This window comes from Triturus cristatus, chromosome 4_1 (genome assembly GCF_964204655.1).
Source record: "Triturus cristatus chromosome 4_1, aTriCri1.1, whole genome shotgun sequence".
Classification (NCBI taxonomy): domain Eukaryota; kingdom Metazoa; phylum Chordata; class Amphibia; order Caudata; family Salamandridae; genus Triturus; species Triturus cristatus.
This window is the reverse complement of record NC_140585.1, coordinates 515,211,320-515,231,881: the sequence shown is the minus strand read 5'-3', so window position 1 is coordinate 515,231,881 and position 20,562 is coordinate 515,211,320. Positions and strand designations below refer to the sequence as shown.

At 43.9% G+C, this 20,562-nt stretch overlaps 1 protein-coding gene across 2 annotated transcripts in view; it reads left to right on the top strand.

Annotated features, from left to right (window-relative positions):
* The window catches only part of BCAT1 (branched chain amino acid transaminase 1), a 410,432-nt gene that overhangs the window by 351,331 nt on the left and 38,539 nt on the right, over positions 1–20,562 (top strand). For both annotated transcript variants that reach the window (XM_085652755.1, XM_085652754.1), the window contains exon 9: positions 8,013–8,153. In XM_085652755.1, the coding sequence (XP_085508881.1) occupies positions 8,013–8,153 (141 nt within the window). The remainder of the gene's footprint in view (positions 1–8,012; positions 8,154–20,562) is intronic.

Below are 20,562 nucleotides of genomic sequence, written 5' to 3'. Positions count from 1 at the left end.
AAAGCTATCAATTCTGCTGCTTGAGCTGAATTGTGTCTGATACTTGCGGTTTCCACAACCGTATGTAAAGTAGTAACAGCATAGGCTGAAACTGTATCTCCATTAGGAAGCTTAAAACAAGAACCATCCACTCATAGAATTCCATCTGGATTCTCTAGCGGCGTGTCTTTCAGATCAATTCTTCCTTATGTCTCTTCCTCAGTACGGAGAAAACAATCATGTTGTTCTTGGTCATCTTTGTCTACTGGAAGAGGCAACAAAGTAGCTGGATTTAAAGTGCTACATCGTTTGATGTGTACGTGACTAGCCAAAAGTGTCAACTCATATCCAGACAAACGAGCACTCGTAAGATGTTGTGTTTTTGTTCGGTTTAATAAGGTATCCACTGCATGCGGCACCATAACAATAAGTGTGTTATCTAACACTATTCCAGCAGACTGTCGAATAGAAATCGCTGCTGCTGCTGTTGCTTTGAGACAAATAGGCAATGCTTTAGCTACTGGGTCTAACGTAGCCGAAAAATATGCACATGGCCGCTGTTTGTCTCCAAATCGCTGCGTTAAAACTGACAACGCACACCCTTCTCTTTCATAAACGTAGAGCGTGAAAGGCTTACTGTAATCGGGAGTACCCAATGCAGGAGCAGAACACAGAGCAGCACGCAAATCAGTGAAACTCCTCTGACATTCGTCAGTCCATGGAAGGGGCTGATGCGTATCTTTCAAAGTGAGTGCCAATAAAGGCTTGGCCAACAAAGAGAAGTTAGGGATCCACTGCCTATAATAAGAAGTAATACCCAGAAAGGCACGTACCTCCCTTTGTGTGGATGGCACAGACATTTGCGCAATCGCCTGAATTCGTTCTGGGGTAAATCGTCGTCCCTCCTTTGATAGGAGATGACCCAAATAGGTAACCTCTCGACGAACGTATTATAGTTTTGAAGGTGAAACCTTATGATTCAGATTAAACAGATGGCGTAACAATGCAACAGTCACATCTTTGCAAATATCTTCTGAATCAGCAGCAACCAACAAGTCATCCATGTATTGAATAAGAGCAGCACCAGACGGCAAATGAAAAGCATCAAGATGACGTTTTAAAGCTTGACTGTAAATAGAGGGACTTTCACAATAGCCCTGAGGTGCGCGCTTAAACCGGAAGCTTCGGCCTCCAAGAGAGAAGCCAAAATTATCCCCACTCTCTTCAGCAATGGGAATACTAAAGAAGGCATTCTTTAGATCGATAACAGAGAACCAAGTCGCTGTGGAAGGTATCATTGTCAACAGAGCAGTGATATCTGGGACTACGGGAAATTGTGGTACAACAATTTTGTTTACTTCCCGGAGATCAATCACGAAACGATATACAGGAGGCTGAGAAGGATCAGTGCGTTTAAGAACAGGAAGAATAGGACTGTTACATATGTTACCTCTCGTTTCCTCAACCACACCCTTCTGAATCAAATCTTGAATGATTTCCAAGAGCGCTTTTTCACCTTCAGTAGAAATTCTATACTGCGGAATACGTGGCAATTCAACCTTAGGCTTAAGAGTGACAGCATAAGATGGAACCTCAAGACAACCCACATCGTTCGGACCCGTGGCCCAAAGCGTTGCCGGAAGAGAAAGCAATTCAGGTGGAAATTGACCTCTGGACAAATACATTGGAGAGATCAGTTTTTGTCCTAAAGTAAGATGTACACCTGAGGGAGAACAATATATCGTAGCATGCATTCTTTTCAATAAGTCCAAACCCAACAGATTCTCACCGCAACCATTCGTCAAAAGAAGTGAAGCTTCCAAATCATAAGGGCCAATTGAAATAGGCAAAGGGCAGGAAACCGGATTACGAACAGGGGCACCAGAAAATCCTACAGAAACATTTGTTAAGCCAGACAAAGGTGCCCCAGGGAGTTTAGAATGAATGATAGAACTTCTCATCGCACCAGTATCTAGGAGAAATGGCTCTGAAATACCCATTGTAGTGACATTAACATAGGGTCCATTCTGATCTACTGGAATCGACACAACTCCCTTACTTTGTCCATGGCTGTCCAAGTTAGCATGAAGACTTTCATTCTCGCTTACAACATAACAATCCTCATTGTAATACTGTGTAGTCCTAACATTTTGCTGATCAAAATAATTCACAGAATTGGGAAGAGGAAGGGAACGTTGTTCTTGAGTTGACACACCTCGACCTCTACCTCTGTTTGCTGACTGGAGGCCACCACGACCTCGTGGAGCAGATAATGCTCCATTGCGCTGCAATAAAACCGGACAACTACTTTTAAAATGACCTTCTTCTCTACAATAGGCACATTGATTAGGACCTAACAAAGGTCGCGGAATATATGGCTCAGGTTTTTGATACAACCTCTGAAACTGCGGAGGCTGTTGAAACTGAGGCTGAACATAGCGAGGAGGATAAGCTTGTTGCAAGAGAACCTTTGTTTTCAGTTCTTTCGTCTTTTTCTCTTGCTTTTCTCTTTCTTCCTTATCTCTATTTTCATAATATTGTGCAGTAGCCAATATCTGGGCAGAAGAAGAAACAGCCCATGAACTTTCAGAATCTTTCAATTTGTGTGACTGCTCGGGAAGCAAATTAAATACGAATTTGTCCACAAATAATCGCTGACCACCCTCTGTAGCCATATCTTGACCACTGTGATCAATAAATGTCTCCTCGAAACGAGTAAAGAAATCTGAGACACTCTCATCTTTCTTTTGTTTGCATGCTGCTAATTTATCCCAGTTAACTCTCAATGCAGGCATCATCGTTTTCATTAATGTAATAATCCTACCAGGGAGTTCCGAAATCAAAGCGTCAGGTTTTGCACCACCCACTTGGTCTCTATCTGTGGCAGTTATAACATCCCAATTAGCACCTAATTCCTGTGCGTGATTCTCTTTACGAATCCTAGCCCATATTGTCTGTGGGACTACATTTCCCATCAACATATCATATCAGCTAGGTTCATGATGCAAGCGTCAACTGTCTGTGATAATTCTTTATAATAACCTGCAGGGTTTTTACGAGGATCCGGTAGAGTCTGCTTAAGAGCCAAAACTTCAGATCGTTTCCATGGAACATGTACCCATATACGTTGAAAATGAGCAGGAATAGCTGGATTAGCACCTACTGCTGCGACCTCTTCCTTCCATACTGGAGGAACCTCTCTCATAGGATCATTTTTTAGTGTCAGTCTAACCGATGGATCGGAATCAAAGAAAGTCTGAGAGGACAACAAGGATCTATAAGAAATAAGTGTCCTTACAGCTTTCTCAACCTTAAAACCCACAACAAGTCCTTTATCAAAATCAGTCTGAACATCTAACAGATCCTGTGGGATCGGACTCGAATTCACATCCTCCCATTCTTTAATGAAAGTATCGCACATTACATTAAAAACATATCTTTGCGTAGGCGCATTCCATTGTGAGAAAGTAGACATAATATCAGGCACACTATACTGAGGACCCTTCTTGATCCATTTATGTGCAAGAGAGTCCAACCTTTCTCGTTCTTCAGAATCTGGAAACTGACTACGAGATTATCTTCGAGCAAAAGCCGGAGACACATTTAAAGCTTCAAAGAAAGGAGATAGAATACCAGTGACGGTGTCCGTGAGACGCTTACGCACAGACGGAGAATTGGACATAAGAATAGGGGACAAGGTATTAGGCGAATTAGTGGAAGGAGAACCGGTTATTGCAGGAGGAGCAGAAGGCAAAGGAAATCGAAGATCAGGAGATGAGGGCAAGGAAGTTGAAGTTAAAGGCAACACTGGTAGAGGCGGAGATACTAAAAGGGGCAAAGGCGGAAGAGCCGGAACAGGCGGAGGTACTGCTGGCAGCTGAACAGGCTGTAACAACTGAGGTGCATTAGTACCTTGTGCATAGGGCGGAAGCAACCTCAATAAATGGGACATTAGGGGATCTTCTTCTAAATCTTTCTTGTTATCGGAAGGGTAAACAGGCAATACCGGATAACATTTATCTATCACCATACGATGCTGTCTTTCTGAAATTTCCATCGCATTATTAATTTCATCATCTTTGAATTGTTGGGCAGCCTGTATAATAGTCATACCCTGTGCTTTCCTATATTGTTTTGCTTGCTTAATTTCTCTCTGTTTGGCTTCCTTACGCCAAAGGCGGAAAGAGTCAAACATTGCCGGCCGGGCTTTTCTTTTGAATAAAACGGCTTCCAAATTATCTAGCACATCAGAATCAAAGCTACCATTTTCTGGCCATTTTAAAACACCATCTTTCTTCGTGTATTGGGTCCATGTCTCTTTAAAGGCAATGGGGCCAATACCATGTTTTGAATAGAGCTCATATGTGGGAGTTCCAACCGAAGGAATCGGACAAGAGTCCTCAAGTCGGGAATCCCTATTACAACCAAAGCAACAAAGTTTTCCAAACTTAGTCAGACCAGGCATCTCGTGATTTCACCTGACTGTTCACAAACTTCAAGGGGGTAAAACTCAGTTTACGCAGCACAAATGCACTTACCCTCGGCTTCGACTAGTGCAATAGTCGAATCTAAGAACCAGAGGGACTAAGGACAAAAATTGTGGGCGCGACCCACAAAATACTTAACTAAGGACGTCTTCTTACACCAACAGAGGCCCGTCTATCGTCTCGCCTTACCATACATCACCAAAGGAAGGGCCAAGGCAGTGCGGCAGTCAGGTCAGCAGTCGTTAGTAGCCGTCAGGAAGGAGTAAGCGCGCTGCAAAAGACCTTCGGACCACTTTCGACATACAGGGGTCGCTTGATGTGGCTCGCGATTCCTCCAGAATTTTCTTGCGGGGTTCCTCACGACCTTCGGGCAGAACCGGTACCATTTAAGCCGCCCTACGTTGGGCGCCAGTTGAAGAACCAGAACCTTTTGGACCTGGCGGCGCAGGGTACGCCTTAATCTCCTGGGTTGTCCTGCTTAGCTGCACAGAGACACGGGGACACTCTGTCGGCGTAAAAGATTAGATTTATTAGCTGCAGCTAGTACAGTTGTCCCAGAAGTACACGAGGTAGGTTCTCAGGAGACTGCCACTTTACTCCGTGGCGCACAATCTTATATACCACATATGAAAAGTATACATTAACTAAATACACACCCAGAACATATAGAAAAGAGCCAATAAGAAAAGTTGGAAAACAGGACAGCACCAATAGGAAAGGTTTGAAAACAAAAGTATCAGATGACTCGAAGAAACCTCTCCTCCAACTGTGTTTGTCACCCCTCCCTCAAACTAATTCATTAACAGATCCACAACTAACTTGCAGGTGGCGAGATACGTTTGTGTGTGTTGGAGGACAGTTGTGAAACGAGAGAATGCTAGCAGAGGACAGCGAAGGCCAGACGATAAGATAAAGTCAGAGGAGAATAGTGTGAACCAACAGATAGTTGAGACGAGGATTAGAAAAACCAGACAGGGATTAGTGTACTCGGCCAATCCTAACACCAGCTTTGCAAATAGAGGCAGAAGACTTATTTTGACACGTAGCTGCAGAAAAAGACTTCGATCGTCGTGCTGCCTGAGTGAGGGCAACACAAGATGGCGGTGGAGCACAAAATGGCGGGTCGATACGATCACAATCGAAAATCGAAGTTCCTCACTATCTGTGCAGTAATAGGATACAACACTGATTTCAAGGCAAATGCAGTTCTGCCAGTAAAATCTGTGCTGACTACCTCTGCAGTGGTAGGCTCGAACACTGAATTCAAGGCTAATGCAGTGATGCCAAATTAATTCTGTGCTGACTATCCCTGCAGTAATAGGCTACAACACTGCTTCCCCAGTACTAACTGCCTCAGCAATAATGACTCCAAGGAGACGCAGGCGATTCAGCAGGATGGCATCCCTTTAGAACGAGCTGGTCACAGGTTCTTAGCTTCTGAATATCTTTGTAAGCAGCCTCAGCACCCTCTCTCTTGCACGGTTCCACATTCCGAGCAAATTACATCAATATTTAAGACCCGTAGTTTGTCAAGTTAATACTCCCCTGTCCACACGTTCCTGATACCTTTTCCCATCTGTATTCAACATAAACTTCTCCCAGAATTAAAGCACATATTAAAATTTGAATGGCATCTCTCCTCTGGGGTTGCACCAGAGTTTATCATCCCTCCTCTTCTCCTTTCTACCATAGAATCTTTCAGACTCAGAGAAAGAAGTAGAAACCTTTTATTAGGTTAGCAAAACTTTCTATTGAAACATTTGCTTGGCACTGAATCAAACTCATTTCAGAGCAATAACATCCAGATAACATATATTTTCTATGGAATGGTATGACCAGGCTTCTGTGACTGCTCCAGTCCTATATGGACATGGGAGAATGGTAGCCCTTCAAGAACTGTAACACTCATGCAACCCTATAGATGAAAAACACAGTGCTCACATTTTCTTTCCTTAATTAAAGTACAAATAAGACAGATTTCCATCTTGTTTTAAGGACAAAGAGCTCATCGTTCCCACCAGAGCTGAGATCTTCACTCAAAGTAATAAGCCGAGGCAGCTAAATCATTAGGAATGTCTTCCTCGCCCAGGCAAATCCCGCCATGTTTATTCAAACCACCTAAATACCTTGAGACCGAAGACACTAGCATGCACCCATAATTGAAGCATCAACCAATAAGGCAATATTTGATTTTATTCCCTACACATATCCTCTCTTGCTTCCTGACAGTAGTACTTTAGGCCACCTATACTGCTCGATGAAGCTAGCACCACCACAATACATTCCCAGGTTTAAAACATGTACATTTTTAACAAACGCGATGCTCCAAGTACTTTTTACTGCTTCACTCATATCTTTTGTTTAAACATTCACAACCATTTGTGTGATTATTATGTCATCTAGCCAGAATTCATCTTAATTATAAACTCACATTTATTTGTATACTCAGAAAGCAGTTAATTCATGTCTTAAAAACATGAACTAACTAATAGTATGTAAATGCCTGTACTGGTTCAGTATTTTATTTAATATGGTATAAACACTCTAAACCTGCTGATTGGGACTGCCAGGCCTCTAATACCGCTTTGAAAAGAAACCTGGCCTCAGACGGAGGACCGTTCCCCCCTGAAAGAGGACTGACCAGCAAAAAGGTGAATTAACAGGAAAGGGAAGTTTACCGTGAAAGAGACGAGTTAAGTCCCTTAACTCAGATTCTTCCCATGTCCTGCCAACTGTCGGAGCTTATCTTGAATCTGAATCACTCAAAAGAGTGTACAAAAACAGCCTAGAAGTAAATAACTGTGTAGATTTATTTCACCGAAAATTACATTTTTGTCATAGCATGGAAAAGTAACTAAGACCATCCCAGAGCCCTCCTTCTTTAAGAGAAAAGATTGGTATCGTCCATCTCTGAAAGAAAACAAGAAACTAGTTGAAACTTTACATTTTGAATAAGGGATGCATTGGATGACAAGAAATACACTTGATGTTTGAAAACCATGAAGTTGCAATCGGGATGAAGTAGCTACCCTTGCCACTAGAGAGATTGAGGTTTGCACAAGGATCTGAATTTCGAGCTGTGCAAAAGTTGTTGCAAACCCTCTGTTTTCCAAAACAGATTTCAGAAAATCAAACCTGCTGAAATTAGTTGGGGGAAAAGACCTGGAAAGCATGTGGAATTTGGTTCTGTAAACCCTGATTCTCTGTGTTATGTCTAACTTCCACGTGGAACAATTGTAAAAAGATTTCTGTACTGCACCTGATATATAACTCAGTTTTGGTAATGGCATTTACTGGGAGTGGTAAATGCTTCACCCATATCTACCACACTGTATTCAGCACATAATGGAGAAATCCAGAATGTTTGCACCTGAAACTCACTGCCTCCTCCAAGCCATCAATTTGCTCCATATAAACTTCTTGTAGTCTCTCTGTTACATAAATGTTCGTAAACCGGATCCTCTAGGAACTGAGATCAATCTGTAAAAGACTGCAGAAAGACTGTGGTACAACCAGTTTTACATTTTTCCTCTCTTTTTTGTGCAGGGTGAATTTAAAGTGTCGGAGCGCTACCTTACAATGAGTGATCTGCTAACTGCTTTGAAGGAAAAACGTGTGAAAGAAATGTTTGGCTCGGGAACAGCCTGTGTGGTGTGTCCAGTTTCCAGAATTCAATACAAAGATGAGGTAAGATAACCACAGTGGAGTTGATTTAATTGGCAGTGCCTTTCCTGTGTGATCACAGAGATCTCCCATCATGTTTAACCCTGTCAAAGCCTAGTAAATTTGAGGCTGAGTTCCTCTTCACAAACTCTATACTATTTACCGCAACATCTGCATGTTTTGTGGTACCATCTCTTCATTTGGAACCTGCTACTTTGTTTGGCCTTGTCGCTTACAATGTCACTAGAGTCCCTTAATGGCACATTTTACGTAATTACCCATTACTCATCCTCTCTCATAATCACACTTCAGTCAGTAGTTTTGAACAAAGTTTGTAGGGGCATAGATAGTGTTTTTTGGGTACATGAGAGTTAGAGCATCACACACTAACACAGACCCAAACAACAGAATCAAGACCAATGTAACAGCAGTACTACAGAATAACAAAACATAAATCATGGCAATAAACCTAACTACACAACAATAAAACAGCTCCATGCAGCGTAACCGCACAGGACAGTATGACACAAAAACACACTAAACTAACATCACAACATAAGACGGGCAACACAATACAGTAAGATAGCAGAATAGCACACCACACAGCATAACGTCACAACACAGCAACACCACGCCACAATAACCTAATGAAGTGCAAACCAACAAAACAATACAACATAGTCTTACAACATAAGAAAAGAAAAACAACACAAGTGAAAAACAAAACAAATTGGCAAAAATAAGCTTATTCACCACATGCACACCGCAAACCAAAATATCACACCACAGCACAGTAACAAGTCAGTTTGAGACCCCAATACATCAACAGTAAAACCACAAGATACATCAACAGCAGCAGAACAACAAATTCCATCCACAGCACGTTCCCTTCCAGCACCCTGTGGACTATATTCATTGAACACATACTTTCTATACTCGATTACACTGCATGCGGTGTTAGAATATTGTTATGGAAGAATGTACAAAATGGAGTTTCATTTTTAGGTCTCGCCTGAGTCAGCACATGCGCTGCTCTGCGAGACATTTAGTTAGGGCTTTTAAAAGGGCTGCCACACGGCCTAGCGCTTGCGTTCATGCACGTGTGCACACGCGCAGCCGCCAACTTTCAGTGCCCTGGCTTTCCTTTATGGCTTTCTTTTGCCGCGCGCACCACTCCCAGGCTCATCCCCTTTCCCCCCTTCCGCCACAGAGCGCGTCTTGCGGCAGCGCGTCTCGTGCCATCTCATGGCTGCGCGGCCGCGTCACTTTTTCACCCTCCCCGCGATCACTTTCAGTTCCCTCCCCCTCCCCGCGAAGCCAATGCTTGTTTTCTATGGGATGAAGACTGTTTTCCGCAATGGTGACTGGCAGAATGAAGAAATGCTGTACCGGTCAGGAATAAAAGTGAATCCAGCTAAAGGTAAAATCAAGCTTTATTAACATTCTCAAGGTTTATTCTTTTGTACATGCACTGCTAACATAATGAGAACTCTGGCCAGAACTCCGTGTGTCTGTGTTTTCTGAAAAATACTTGGTCCTAATGGCTAAATTCCCTTCCCGCGATCACTTTCAATTCCCTCCCCCTCCCCGCGATTCCAAGTCCTTGAGACCTCGTGTGCCATGTTCTTAATGGCCAATAACAAGACTGGGTTTTGGCTAATGGCAGTAGAGCTGAGCCAGACATAATACGTAACAACAGAATGCTAGTACTGCAAAAATCCTTTTTCTTCTCAATCAATTATGAGGAGGCATTTTGAACCAAACAAAAAACCTTAGACAAGGGGCTTTATCAATTGAATGAGTCAATTCTTTAATTTATTATTCATATGGTTGACCTTCCAATTTGTAGATCACTCAGAGATTTAGAAAAAACACTCAGTGGACAAAACTGTGCTAAATTCGCAAACCATCACATTCAGTCATTCGATTCACTTCAACTCATTTATTCTCATTCAACTCATTTATTCTCATTCACACAATCATTCATTCAGAAACATACAAGGGATTGATTCATCAAATACATTCAAGGAAAATCATAAAACGTTTTGTAAAAAACACAGAAGAAAAAGCTAAACAATATGAAATTTGTGTCTAACAGTTTGGTTGGGTTTAAATTCTTGTGGCCAGAAAAGCAAGGTCTACGCGTTTCGAGTCCCCATAAATACTAGGGCTCTCATCAGGACCTGTAGGCTAGGAGAACAAAAAGAAAGAATAATTCAGTATGGCTAGACGCCCAAAACCGTCTCTTTACAAGTGTGCACATGTACACAGGGCAAATTACCTCTAGTGGGTGGAAAAGTAGATCAGCCGATCTACATCATAAATAGTTCTGAAATATAACAGAGTCAGAAAAGAGTGGTGTCAGAGAAAAGTGGTATCAACTGATTTTTGAAAAAAACTGCTACAGTACAACAAGCATCCTCTTCAATCACTTATTACTCACATGATGTTGTGTTTTTAACTTGCGTCTGTTTTGCAAAACCTGAATGAGGGTTTAAAAAAAAGGTTTTAGGCACTAGTCCGATTAAATGGTGGGGCTAAATGGAGCACACTGCAGAGGACTGGACTTACTTACAGAGGAGAATGTGTAGTCCGTGCTGAGGGCAGTTGAACGTGCAAGTCTCTTTGTTTGCTATAAAAAGGGAGGTACGAGCAAAGTATAAGCCTCGTGAGACTGACGATGAAGCGGGATGTTAAGAAAGACAAGAGTGTCAATTACCTTAGAAAGCAGAGGCGCGGAGATAAATCCGGTAGATTCGCTGGTTTTTATTTTCGTTAACAACGCACTACAAAAAAGTACGGGCGTTTAGTTGGGGGAACACAAAGTATTTTGAATCTGGAGTAGTGTCTATGCGCCAAAGAAAGCGGAAAACATACCTTAAGGCATCCAGTTTATTTTCGTCCTCTCTGTCTCGCGGTTCGTGAGTTCCGTTCACGTGACCTCAGCGCTGTTTATACATGCGGGAATGAATCCCGGTAAAGGTAGAAAAAAGACTACGTTTTCGAGGCATATATTTTATAAATTAATGCGGTATGTAAGTGTAATCATTTAAGAAAAAGGCTGCTATATTTTAGCAGACTGAAGGTGAAATTAAATTGCCTAAAAACCTTCACTTACAGGAAGTGGTGGATTAGTAATAGTGCAAGTCATCCGACTAAGAATATCCCAACATAAATCAAGGATTAACAAAAAAGTCGAAACAGCTCCACTGGTCAACCACTGGAATAGCAACAATCACTCAATTAAAGATCTAATATGGACGGTCATCTCAAAAGTGGAACAAGATGAGAGAGGAGGCGATCTTGAACTGAAATTGTCAAGATGCGAAGCGATGTTAATTTTGAAATTTAACACAGCTACTAACGGATTGAACGAATTTTCAGAACTTTTCAAACTAACTTAAGATATGCAGACCCTTTTCTCATCCGTTCCTTCGTACATGAAGGTCTTCCATCCAGCTTTGGCTATATGAGTCTCGATAAAGTTTTTCAAGTGTCAATATCAAATACATGAAAATACAACTACGATATTTGACTAATTCCTATGAATTGGCAACGAATTCCATCTTGATACAAAATCACAACCTTCGTGGTTGTGTATAATCTTCTGCACTATTACCATAGACTTGCACTATTACTAATCCACCACTTCCTGTAAGTGAAGGTTTTTAGGCAATTTAATTTCACCTTCAGTCTGCTAAAATATATCAGCCTTTTTCTTAAATGATTACACTTACATACCGCATTAACTTATAAAATAGATGCCTCAAAAACGTAGTCTTTTTTCTACCTTTACCGGGATTCATTCCTGCATGTATAAACAGCGCTGAGGTCACGTGAACGGAACTCACGAACCGCGAGACAGAGAGGACGAAAATAAACTGGATGCCTTAAGGTATGTTTTCCGCTTTCTTTGGCGCATAGACACTACTCCAGATTCAAAATACTTTGTGTTCCCCCAACTAAACGCCCGTACTTTTTTGTAGTGCGTTGTTAACGAAAATAAAAACCAGCGAATCTACCGGATTTATCTCCGCGCCTCTGCTTTCTAAGGTAATTGACACTCTTGTCTTTCTTAACATCCCGCTTCATCGTCAGTCTCACGAGGCTTATACTTTGCTCGTACCTCCCTTTTTATAGCAAACAAAGAGACTTGCACGTTCAACTGCCCTCAGCACGGACTACACATTCTCCTCTGTAAGTAAGTCCAGTCCTCTGCAGTGTGCTCCATTTAGCCCCACCATTTAATCGGACTAGTGCCTAAAACCTTTTTTTTAAACCCTCATTCAGGTTTTGCAAAACAGACGCAAGTTAAAAACACAACATCATGTGAGTAATAAGTGATTGAAGAGGATGCTTGTTGTACTGTAGCAGTTTTTTTCAAAAATCAGTTGATACCACTTTTCTCTGACACCACTCTTTTCTGACTCTGTTATATTTCAGAACTATTTGTGATGTAGATCGGCTGATCTACTTTTCCACCCACTAGAGGTAATTTGCCCTGTGTACATGTGCACACTTGTAAAGAGACGGTTTTGGGCATCTAGCCATACTGAATTATTCTTTCTTTTTGTTCTCCTAGCCTACAGGTCCTGATGAGAGCCCTAGTATTTATGGGGACTCGAAACGCGTAGACCTTGCTTTTCTGGCCACAAGAATTTAAACCCAACCAAACTGTTAGACACAAATTTCATATTGTTTAGCTTTTTCTTCTGTGGTTTTTACAAAAAGTTTTATGATTCTCCTTGAATGTATTTGATGAATCAATCCCTTGTATGTTTCTGAATGAATGAATGTGTGAATGAGAATAAATGAGTTGAATGAGAATAAATGAGTTGAAGTGAATCGAATGACTGAATGTGATGGTTTGCGAATTTAGCACAGTTTTGTCCACTGAGTGTTTTTTCTAAATCTCTGAGTGATCTACAAATTGGAAGGTCAACCATGTGAATAATAAATTAAAGAATTGACTCATTCAATTGATAAAGCCCCTTGTCTAAGGTTTTTTGTTTGGTTCAAAATGCCTCCTCATAATTGATTGAGAAGAAAAAGGATGTTCTTAATGGCTGCATCACACACTATTCAATTAGCAGTTTGCAGGCTCTGGCAGCATTTCAATTGCCAAATAATCTAGAGTTGTGTTCATTGATACTTGCATGTCGGCTGTGTGCACACACACAACTCCCGGGCTTTGATCCTCCCTTTTGCGCGCGGCCAATGCTTATGGGCTGAAGACTGTTGTCCGCAATGGTGACTGGCAGAATGAAGAAATACTGTACCGGTCAGGAATAAAAGTGAATCCAGCTAAAGGTAAAATCAAGCTTTATTAACAGTCTCAAGGTTTATTCTTCATGTACATGCACTGCTAACGTAATGAGAACTCTGGCCAGAACTCCGTGTGTGTGTGTGTTTTCTGAAAAATACTTTGTCCTAATGGCTAAAGTTGCCTTCAGTTGCTCGATAAATAAGAGTCTCCTGCTTAATACAGCCGCCATAGCTTGGATGTTCAGTATTTGTAGTCACGCAGTACCTCCGCCTGCCGCCACTGCCCCCCAGCTCTTGCATTTCACCAAGAAGCAGCCACCAGTGGGTATGCAGATATTTTTTAAGTGCTTAATCCAATTGTCCCTCCCCAATTAGCAAAATGAAATTGTGACTTTTTATGTAAATAAAGAAAAAGCCCTTACTCCAACCTTCTGCTAAACGAGCCTTCACATCCAGGGCAAGTCAATAGCTCATGAAAAGAATTCTTATCAAGTGAGCATTGAGTTTTTCCCACAGTGGAACTTTTCTAGTGGTTTTATTCTTGTGTTTTTTGCATGCACTCTTATTCTTATTTTCCGTTCTCGCTTATTCTGATTTTTATATTGTTTTGCTTTTGACGTTTTACATTTTTTTCATTTCGAGTGAATATCCAGTCAAGAAAAAAACAGACTGTTTTCGCTGTAGCCACTTTCCAAATTTTGACGTTTATGGTGGTTATGCTTCCCAGATGGTTTTAGGAAAAGATTAACTTGACATACCAGTAATATGGCCAAACCACACCACTCCTTTGTTTCTATCTTGTGCATGTAATGTTTGCATACAGTGTCTGCATACAATGTGTGCTTTCTTAACATCCACTGTGGTTCTGTGTTGTTGTACATGTTGCCAATTATTGCAGTGTTAAGGCACAAGAGACGCCCGCTTTTTTCATTATTGTTGTTTTGTATGGGTGACAATACGTGTTTTCTCTGAATTCAAATTTTGATCACCGTTATTTTCTCAGATATCCCCGTATCTCTTTGTTTTCATGCTGTCTAATGTGCTTATATCCATCATATGTTGATGTAACAAAATTGAGCTTCTTGATTTCCCTGGCATTTGGCTGTGACACAGTTGGGAAGTTACATACCTGAGGCAACAGTCCTCATCAGATGTGTTTTACCAGGTTATTCCAGCTTCCAGGGGCTGATGTCACCACCTATGAGAAATATCATCATATCTTCCCAAAAATATCTGGTCTTTAATGTACTCCAGAGATATTTATAACGCTTGAGAGAAAAGGCACACTTACAAAGTCTGTAGTCATTAGTATATGTATCCTAACTTTTATTATATAATGCTCTTAAACACATCTGGGAATTTTCAGGGCACAGTTAAACTTGTCCAGAGGAGTACTGGGTGAAGATCCTAGGTGTAAAGCAGGTGCAGGAATTCCGGTTGGAAGATGAGTACAAGTAGATAGCGAAATTGGAGCTGGGATAAAAAATTTGCAGGCCTTAATTTGGAGCAGTTCAGATAAAATAACCGTGTTGGCATTGTGTCTTTTTTTTGTATTTTCTTTTAAGAGTGTGTGCACCAGGAGGCAGAGAATGTGCGGGATCTTTCAAGGCAAACAGTTCCTTATTTAGCTATCATGTTCTCAGCCTTTTCTACAGCACTACTTTGTATTTGAGGCAAAGGGTCTAATACTGCTTCCTCCCTTTCACTGGTGCTATTAGGACAGTGGGTATATTCAATCAGATTATTAAGAGCTTGCAACAGCTTTGCAAAATGAAGTTGCTAATGCTCCTACCATCACAAGCAAGTTTTTGGTGCCACTGCTGCTTGACTATGCACTGTTAAATACCGTGGAATGCAAGGCAATGAGGAAATGGTCATGGTGACATGCTAATAAATCCTTGTGAGGACTAGCGATGCTTTCAAAGTGGTGATGCCAGACGCACCTTTCTTCATGTCTTGTGGCAAGTACAATGTTTGTTTCAGGTGCAATGAAACCTGCATGAAATTAAACTCTGAAGTGAAAATGTATTACTGTGAAAAATCCTGCTGTGCCAAGCCATCAATTATGTGACATTTTTCTTTTTTTCTTTTTTTGGAGTGTGGGAGCGGGGATATGCTGTTGTATCACAACCAAAACGCAGATGTGATTAAAATGCCATGTAGGTTACATACAAATAGAAGCAGTCGTTTAAAGGGGCCATTTAGAATATATATAAAAACATTTCTCTTTGCCCAGCCCTGCGTCGCTAACAACCACCAACAATAAGCATTTCAGAGTGTTGCTTTGTGCCGTTCAGAGACACTGCGACATCACACGATGGTCCCTTTAAATGACTATACGAAGGGGCCTAGAATCAGGGGGTGGAATTCTAGAGCCAGGTTAAAGACAGTGCTGTCAGAACATGAAATCTAGTTTTGCTTGTTGCTCTCATTTTCCTGTCTTCTCACTTTCAGTTCAACACCAGCCATTCCTAATAACAATCATTGGCATAGCCAATAGGTCTCGCATTTGAGATCTTATAAGTGTTTAGCCATGCAACAGTTGATGTCATTGCACCAAGGATATTCTGCTGCATAACTAAATACTTATAAGGTCCCAAAAGCGAGACCTATTGGCTATGCCAATGCTTGTTAAAGTATAGACTGCAGTTTTCAAAAACAGCGTGTATGTCCAAGGAACCCCTTAAGATGTTACCATGCTCATACAGCCTGCATCCTCTGGCTCCAGGCTGTATAAACAGTGTGACCTCTCTCTGGGTCCATAGACATACATAGGGGCCGATTCTGATTCCGGCCGCAAAACGAACCGACCGACACGGACCCGGACCGGATACCGACCGATACGGACCAGCACTGTACGACCCGTTCAGTACGATGCAACACGTGTGAATTACAACAGACATGTACGAAATACAAGCCGAACGACCAAGCCGTAGGGAAAATAGTAAACCGGCCGGAAAACTGCAGCGATTTTCACTGACCGACACAAACCCAGAATGAACCCGACCAACCCGTACCCGCGATGTCCGATCCGCGCAGTACGATGCAATGCATGAAAACCCAGACCGACTTGCACGGAGACCAAGCCGCATGATCGACACGCACAGAAAACCGGGCCCACAAGCAATAGAGTCCTCCGCGACCGACGCATATGAAACACAGAAGATAGGCAGCGTGAACGAGGCGGAGAAGCCCAAAGGAAAAAAGACCAAAAATGGACCTAACAAGCAATAAAAAAGCCAATAAATATCAAATAAAAAAAACCTGGGACAAAGACACACCCACAACTCCAAATATATAAAGGACTACAATCACTACCATGATCCCTTGCAAACAGGAGACACAGCCAGCTGCAAACACCATTACACAGCAACCACAGACACACTCACAGCTCACCCATCACACAACTCACACACCATCAGCACCTCATCCAACATCACACACACATACAGCCAGCAAAACCAACACCAACCCACCCTCACTTGCACCCTCACACACACATCCCTCACCACCACCACCCATCACCATGCCCCCAAAGGAGAATCCAAAGTTCACAGATAGTGAGTTAGAAGTGCTGGTAGACGGAATCATCAGAGTAGAGCCACATTTGTTTGGTACATTGGTCCAAAGGACCCCCATGTCACAGAAAACAAAGATGTGGGCGGGGATTGTGGACAAGGTGAACGCTCAAGCACCAGCAAGGCGCACAAAGGACGATATCCAGAACAGGTGGTATGACGTGCGCAGGAGGGTCAAGAAACTCATCGAAAAAGATCACGCCCTTAATCAGTGCACCGGCGGCGGCCCTCCTGCCAAACCAGTCTACTTCAGGACCTGGGAGGAGAAGGTGCCGGACATCCTACCACCAGAGAGCGTCCATGGGCTAACAGACATACCAGAGAGGGTGAGTACACAAACAACATACCCAAGATTGTGTGGCAAGGGGACAGTGAAACCATGCACCGCAAGCAAAGCTACAGTAACCAATAGATAATCATCCCAAGATGTGTATGCCAGTCAGACAAACACAATACCTGCCATCTCATAGTGACTTGGAACTGTGTCATGACATGCACCAACCTACAAACAAATAGAGCAAGGCAGTGGCACAAAGCTAAACAGACACTGCCAGACAGTTTTCCACCGCAAACACACTACCTCACAGTGCAGCTGACTGACAGGAAGGAATTGTGGGGAAGCAGGTGAAGTGAGTGTATCCAAAAGCATGATAGGGTTTGTAGTCACAGATAATGCTCCCCCTCAAAATTGACCCATCAAGACCTCCCTGAAACATGCCCACATCACAGGGAGTGGAAAATGACTGACAAGATGGCTGACACTGGGTCCTGCTGTGGGGAGCACAAGGCCCTGGTAGGGCATGTGCGCAAATCAGAAGCAGGACACCACTGACTGACAACCTGAAAGACAACTTGCACGCCAATGGAAGCACGTTTCATGGTGGGATGTCTGGCCAGGTGGGAAGGAGGACTGACAGCTCTGACCATACTTACTAGCATGTGGAGACACCCCCCAACACAAACCCCACACAACTCACCGGGTATAACGCATTGACCCACACCTCTGTGAAATATCAACAAAAGATACCCCGTACTGGGTGCAGCTGTGTGAAGCACAGGGGCTCTCTTTGGACTTGTAGCCAAACAAACACCAGGATTTCACAGTCAGCCGTCTTGCTATTGCTGTCACACCCCCTAACAGAGAAGCAGAGACAAGAGCGAGGAAGTATGGGCATGCTCGGAAGGGGAGTGTAGCCAAGAGTATGATGGGAGTCGCAGTCACAGACAATCTACACCCACTCACATGGCCCAGCAAGCATACACTGAACCATGCTCGCCTCACAGGGAGTGTGAAGGGACTGACAAGATGTCTGACACTGGGCTCTGTTGTGGGGAGTACAAGGCCCAGCTGGGAAATGGGCAACAACAAACACCATGACTTCACAGTCAGCCATCTTGCTATTGCTGTCACACCCCCTCACAGGGAAGAAGAGCCAAGAGGGAGGAAGTATGGGCATGCTGGGAATGGGGGTGTAGCCAAGAGCATGATGGGAGATGCAGTCACAGACAATCCACACCCACCCACATGGCCCAGCAAGTTCTAACTGAACCATACTTGCCCCACAGGGAGTGAGAAGGGACTGACAGGATGTCTGACACTGGGCTCTGTTGTGGGGAGCACAAGGCCCTGCTGGGACATGGGCAACAACAATATTAAACTCTGTCCGTGACAAGCTGGGAAAAAGCAGTGTACAGGCAGGCATCTTTTCGTACAGTAGAAAATGTCATGTTTGTGAACCATTGATGCATGTAGAAACATAACTCACTGTGATAAGGAGGAATCGGACGCCGGGAACTTCAAGATGGCGCCCGACGGGACGCCCGTCGATGCAGCGGTGAGCGGTGTAGCTTCTGTCGATTCAGCAAGGAGGAGTGTAGCTTCCGGGATGAAGGGAGGAGCGGCCTCGGGAGAAAAGGAGCGCGCCGGTGAGAAGGAGGAGCAAGAAGCGGAGGAAGAAGGAGAAGAGGAGCGTGAAAGGGAGCGGAACGGAGGAGGAGAGACTGGCGGGACGCCGAACGTTGATGCGAGACTCGAGGAGGACGGCCCAGCAGTACCGAAGGAGAGGCACTCAACCCATCACGCTCCAGTATCCGGTGATCCCCAGAGGCATCAGGACACCGCGATACCCACTGCTACGGTCCCCGCGGGCCGTAGCCCCAGGCAAGTGACGTGGAGGGAAGGGTGGAGGAAGAGGTTAGAGGGAAAGGGTTTCTTGGGTTTGTGGAACAGTTAGAAACCCTCACGCTTTGAACGTAACTTTTGCACCACCCCCTCCTCTTTTCTCCTATACCAGTCCTGAATACCTCGCACTCACCCTGGTGACCTAGGGAGATTGGTGAACGGAGCACCCTGTAGAACTATAGCTTCAGTAGAACACTTGTGACATAAGTATCCTGTGTTTCTTTTGTTTTTCCGGTTGAACTTTGTGGGAAGCACCAGCCCGGGGGCAGTTTCGGGGAAGAGTAAAGCTGGAAGACGGCGACGACCCTTGGAAACAGGACAATTCCCATAGACAACTATGTTGTGAAATGTATATGCTTTGGGCCCAACCCCTGTCAGGACTGTGTAGTTAAACAAATAAATTTACGTTAAACACAAGACTTGTGAGACACCTGGTTACTAAGAGAAGGGAAGGGGCGTGTCCTCCGGGGGTGAGACGCAGACGACGAAGTGTAAAACTATCACACTCACATTGTGTGTCTCTTCCAAACACAGGTGGTGCTGGGGACCCAGCACCAAATGAAGAGGATTCCCAGGCCCAGACTCTGGTGGACACTGAGCTCTCTGGTTTGACTCTGTCTCTGTCCTCTTCGGATGACGACGACAAACCTGGCCCCTCTGGTGTGAGTCATCATGCAGCACCAGCAGCATCAACATCTGTAGCCACGCCTCCAGCATTTGGAAACCAACAGGGCACCCCCGCCAACACGGACAGACCAAGGCCTCTGAACACCCACAGCACAGGTACACAGGACCCCCCGAAAGCTACAGCAAACACCACCAGCAACACCACCCAAGGGGTCCCAGTGTCACCTGTGCGTCCCGCCGCTGGTCCTGCCCGTGTGGATAGGGGTGCTGGGAGGGGTGGGAGGCAGAGGGCGCGCCTTGCAGAGGGGTCTGGACTGCATGATGACCCCCAATTGGCACGCATCATAGATGCGTACCAGGATCGCACCGGAGGATTTGGCCAGGTAGTAGCGATCCTCAAGGACATGCAACAGGAGCAGGCTGCCCACCATGCCCGCATGGAGGCCAAGTGGGATGCCCTTACTGCGGTGCATCGGGACATACTCCAATGCCTCCGCCAGATCAACACAAAGCTGTCCACACCTCCCTGTGTGGCCACAACATCTGTTGCAACACCATCTGCCAGCACCACATGGAGGGAGGAGGACTCTGGCGGAGAGCCCCTGCACCGCAGAGGCCTGCACCTGATGATCCCCTCCCAGGAAGAAGAGGGGTCGTCCGAAGAAGGACATGTGAGAGGCAGATATTCCAGCACATCCCCCAGGGCCTCTAAACCTGTTCTGGACAATGTTCTTTGTGCGCAACCCGTTTACCTTGTTCAATCACACACAATTTGCCCACA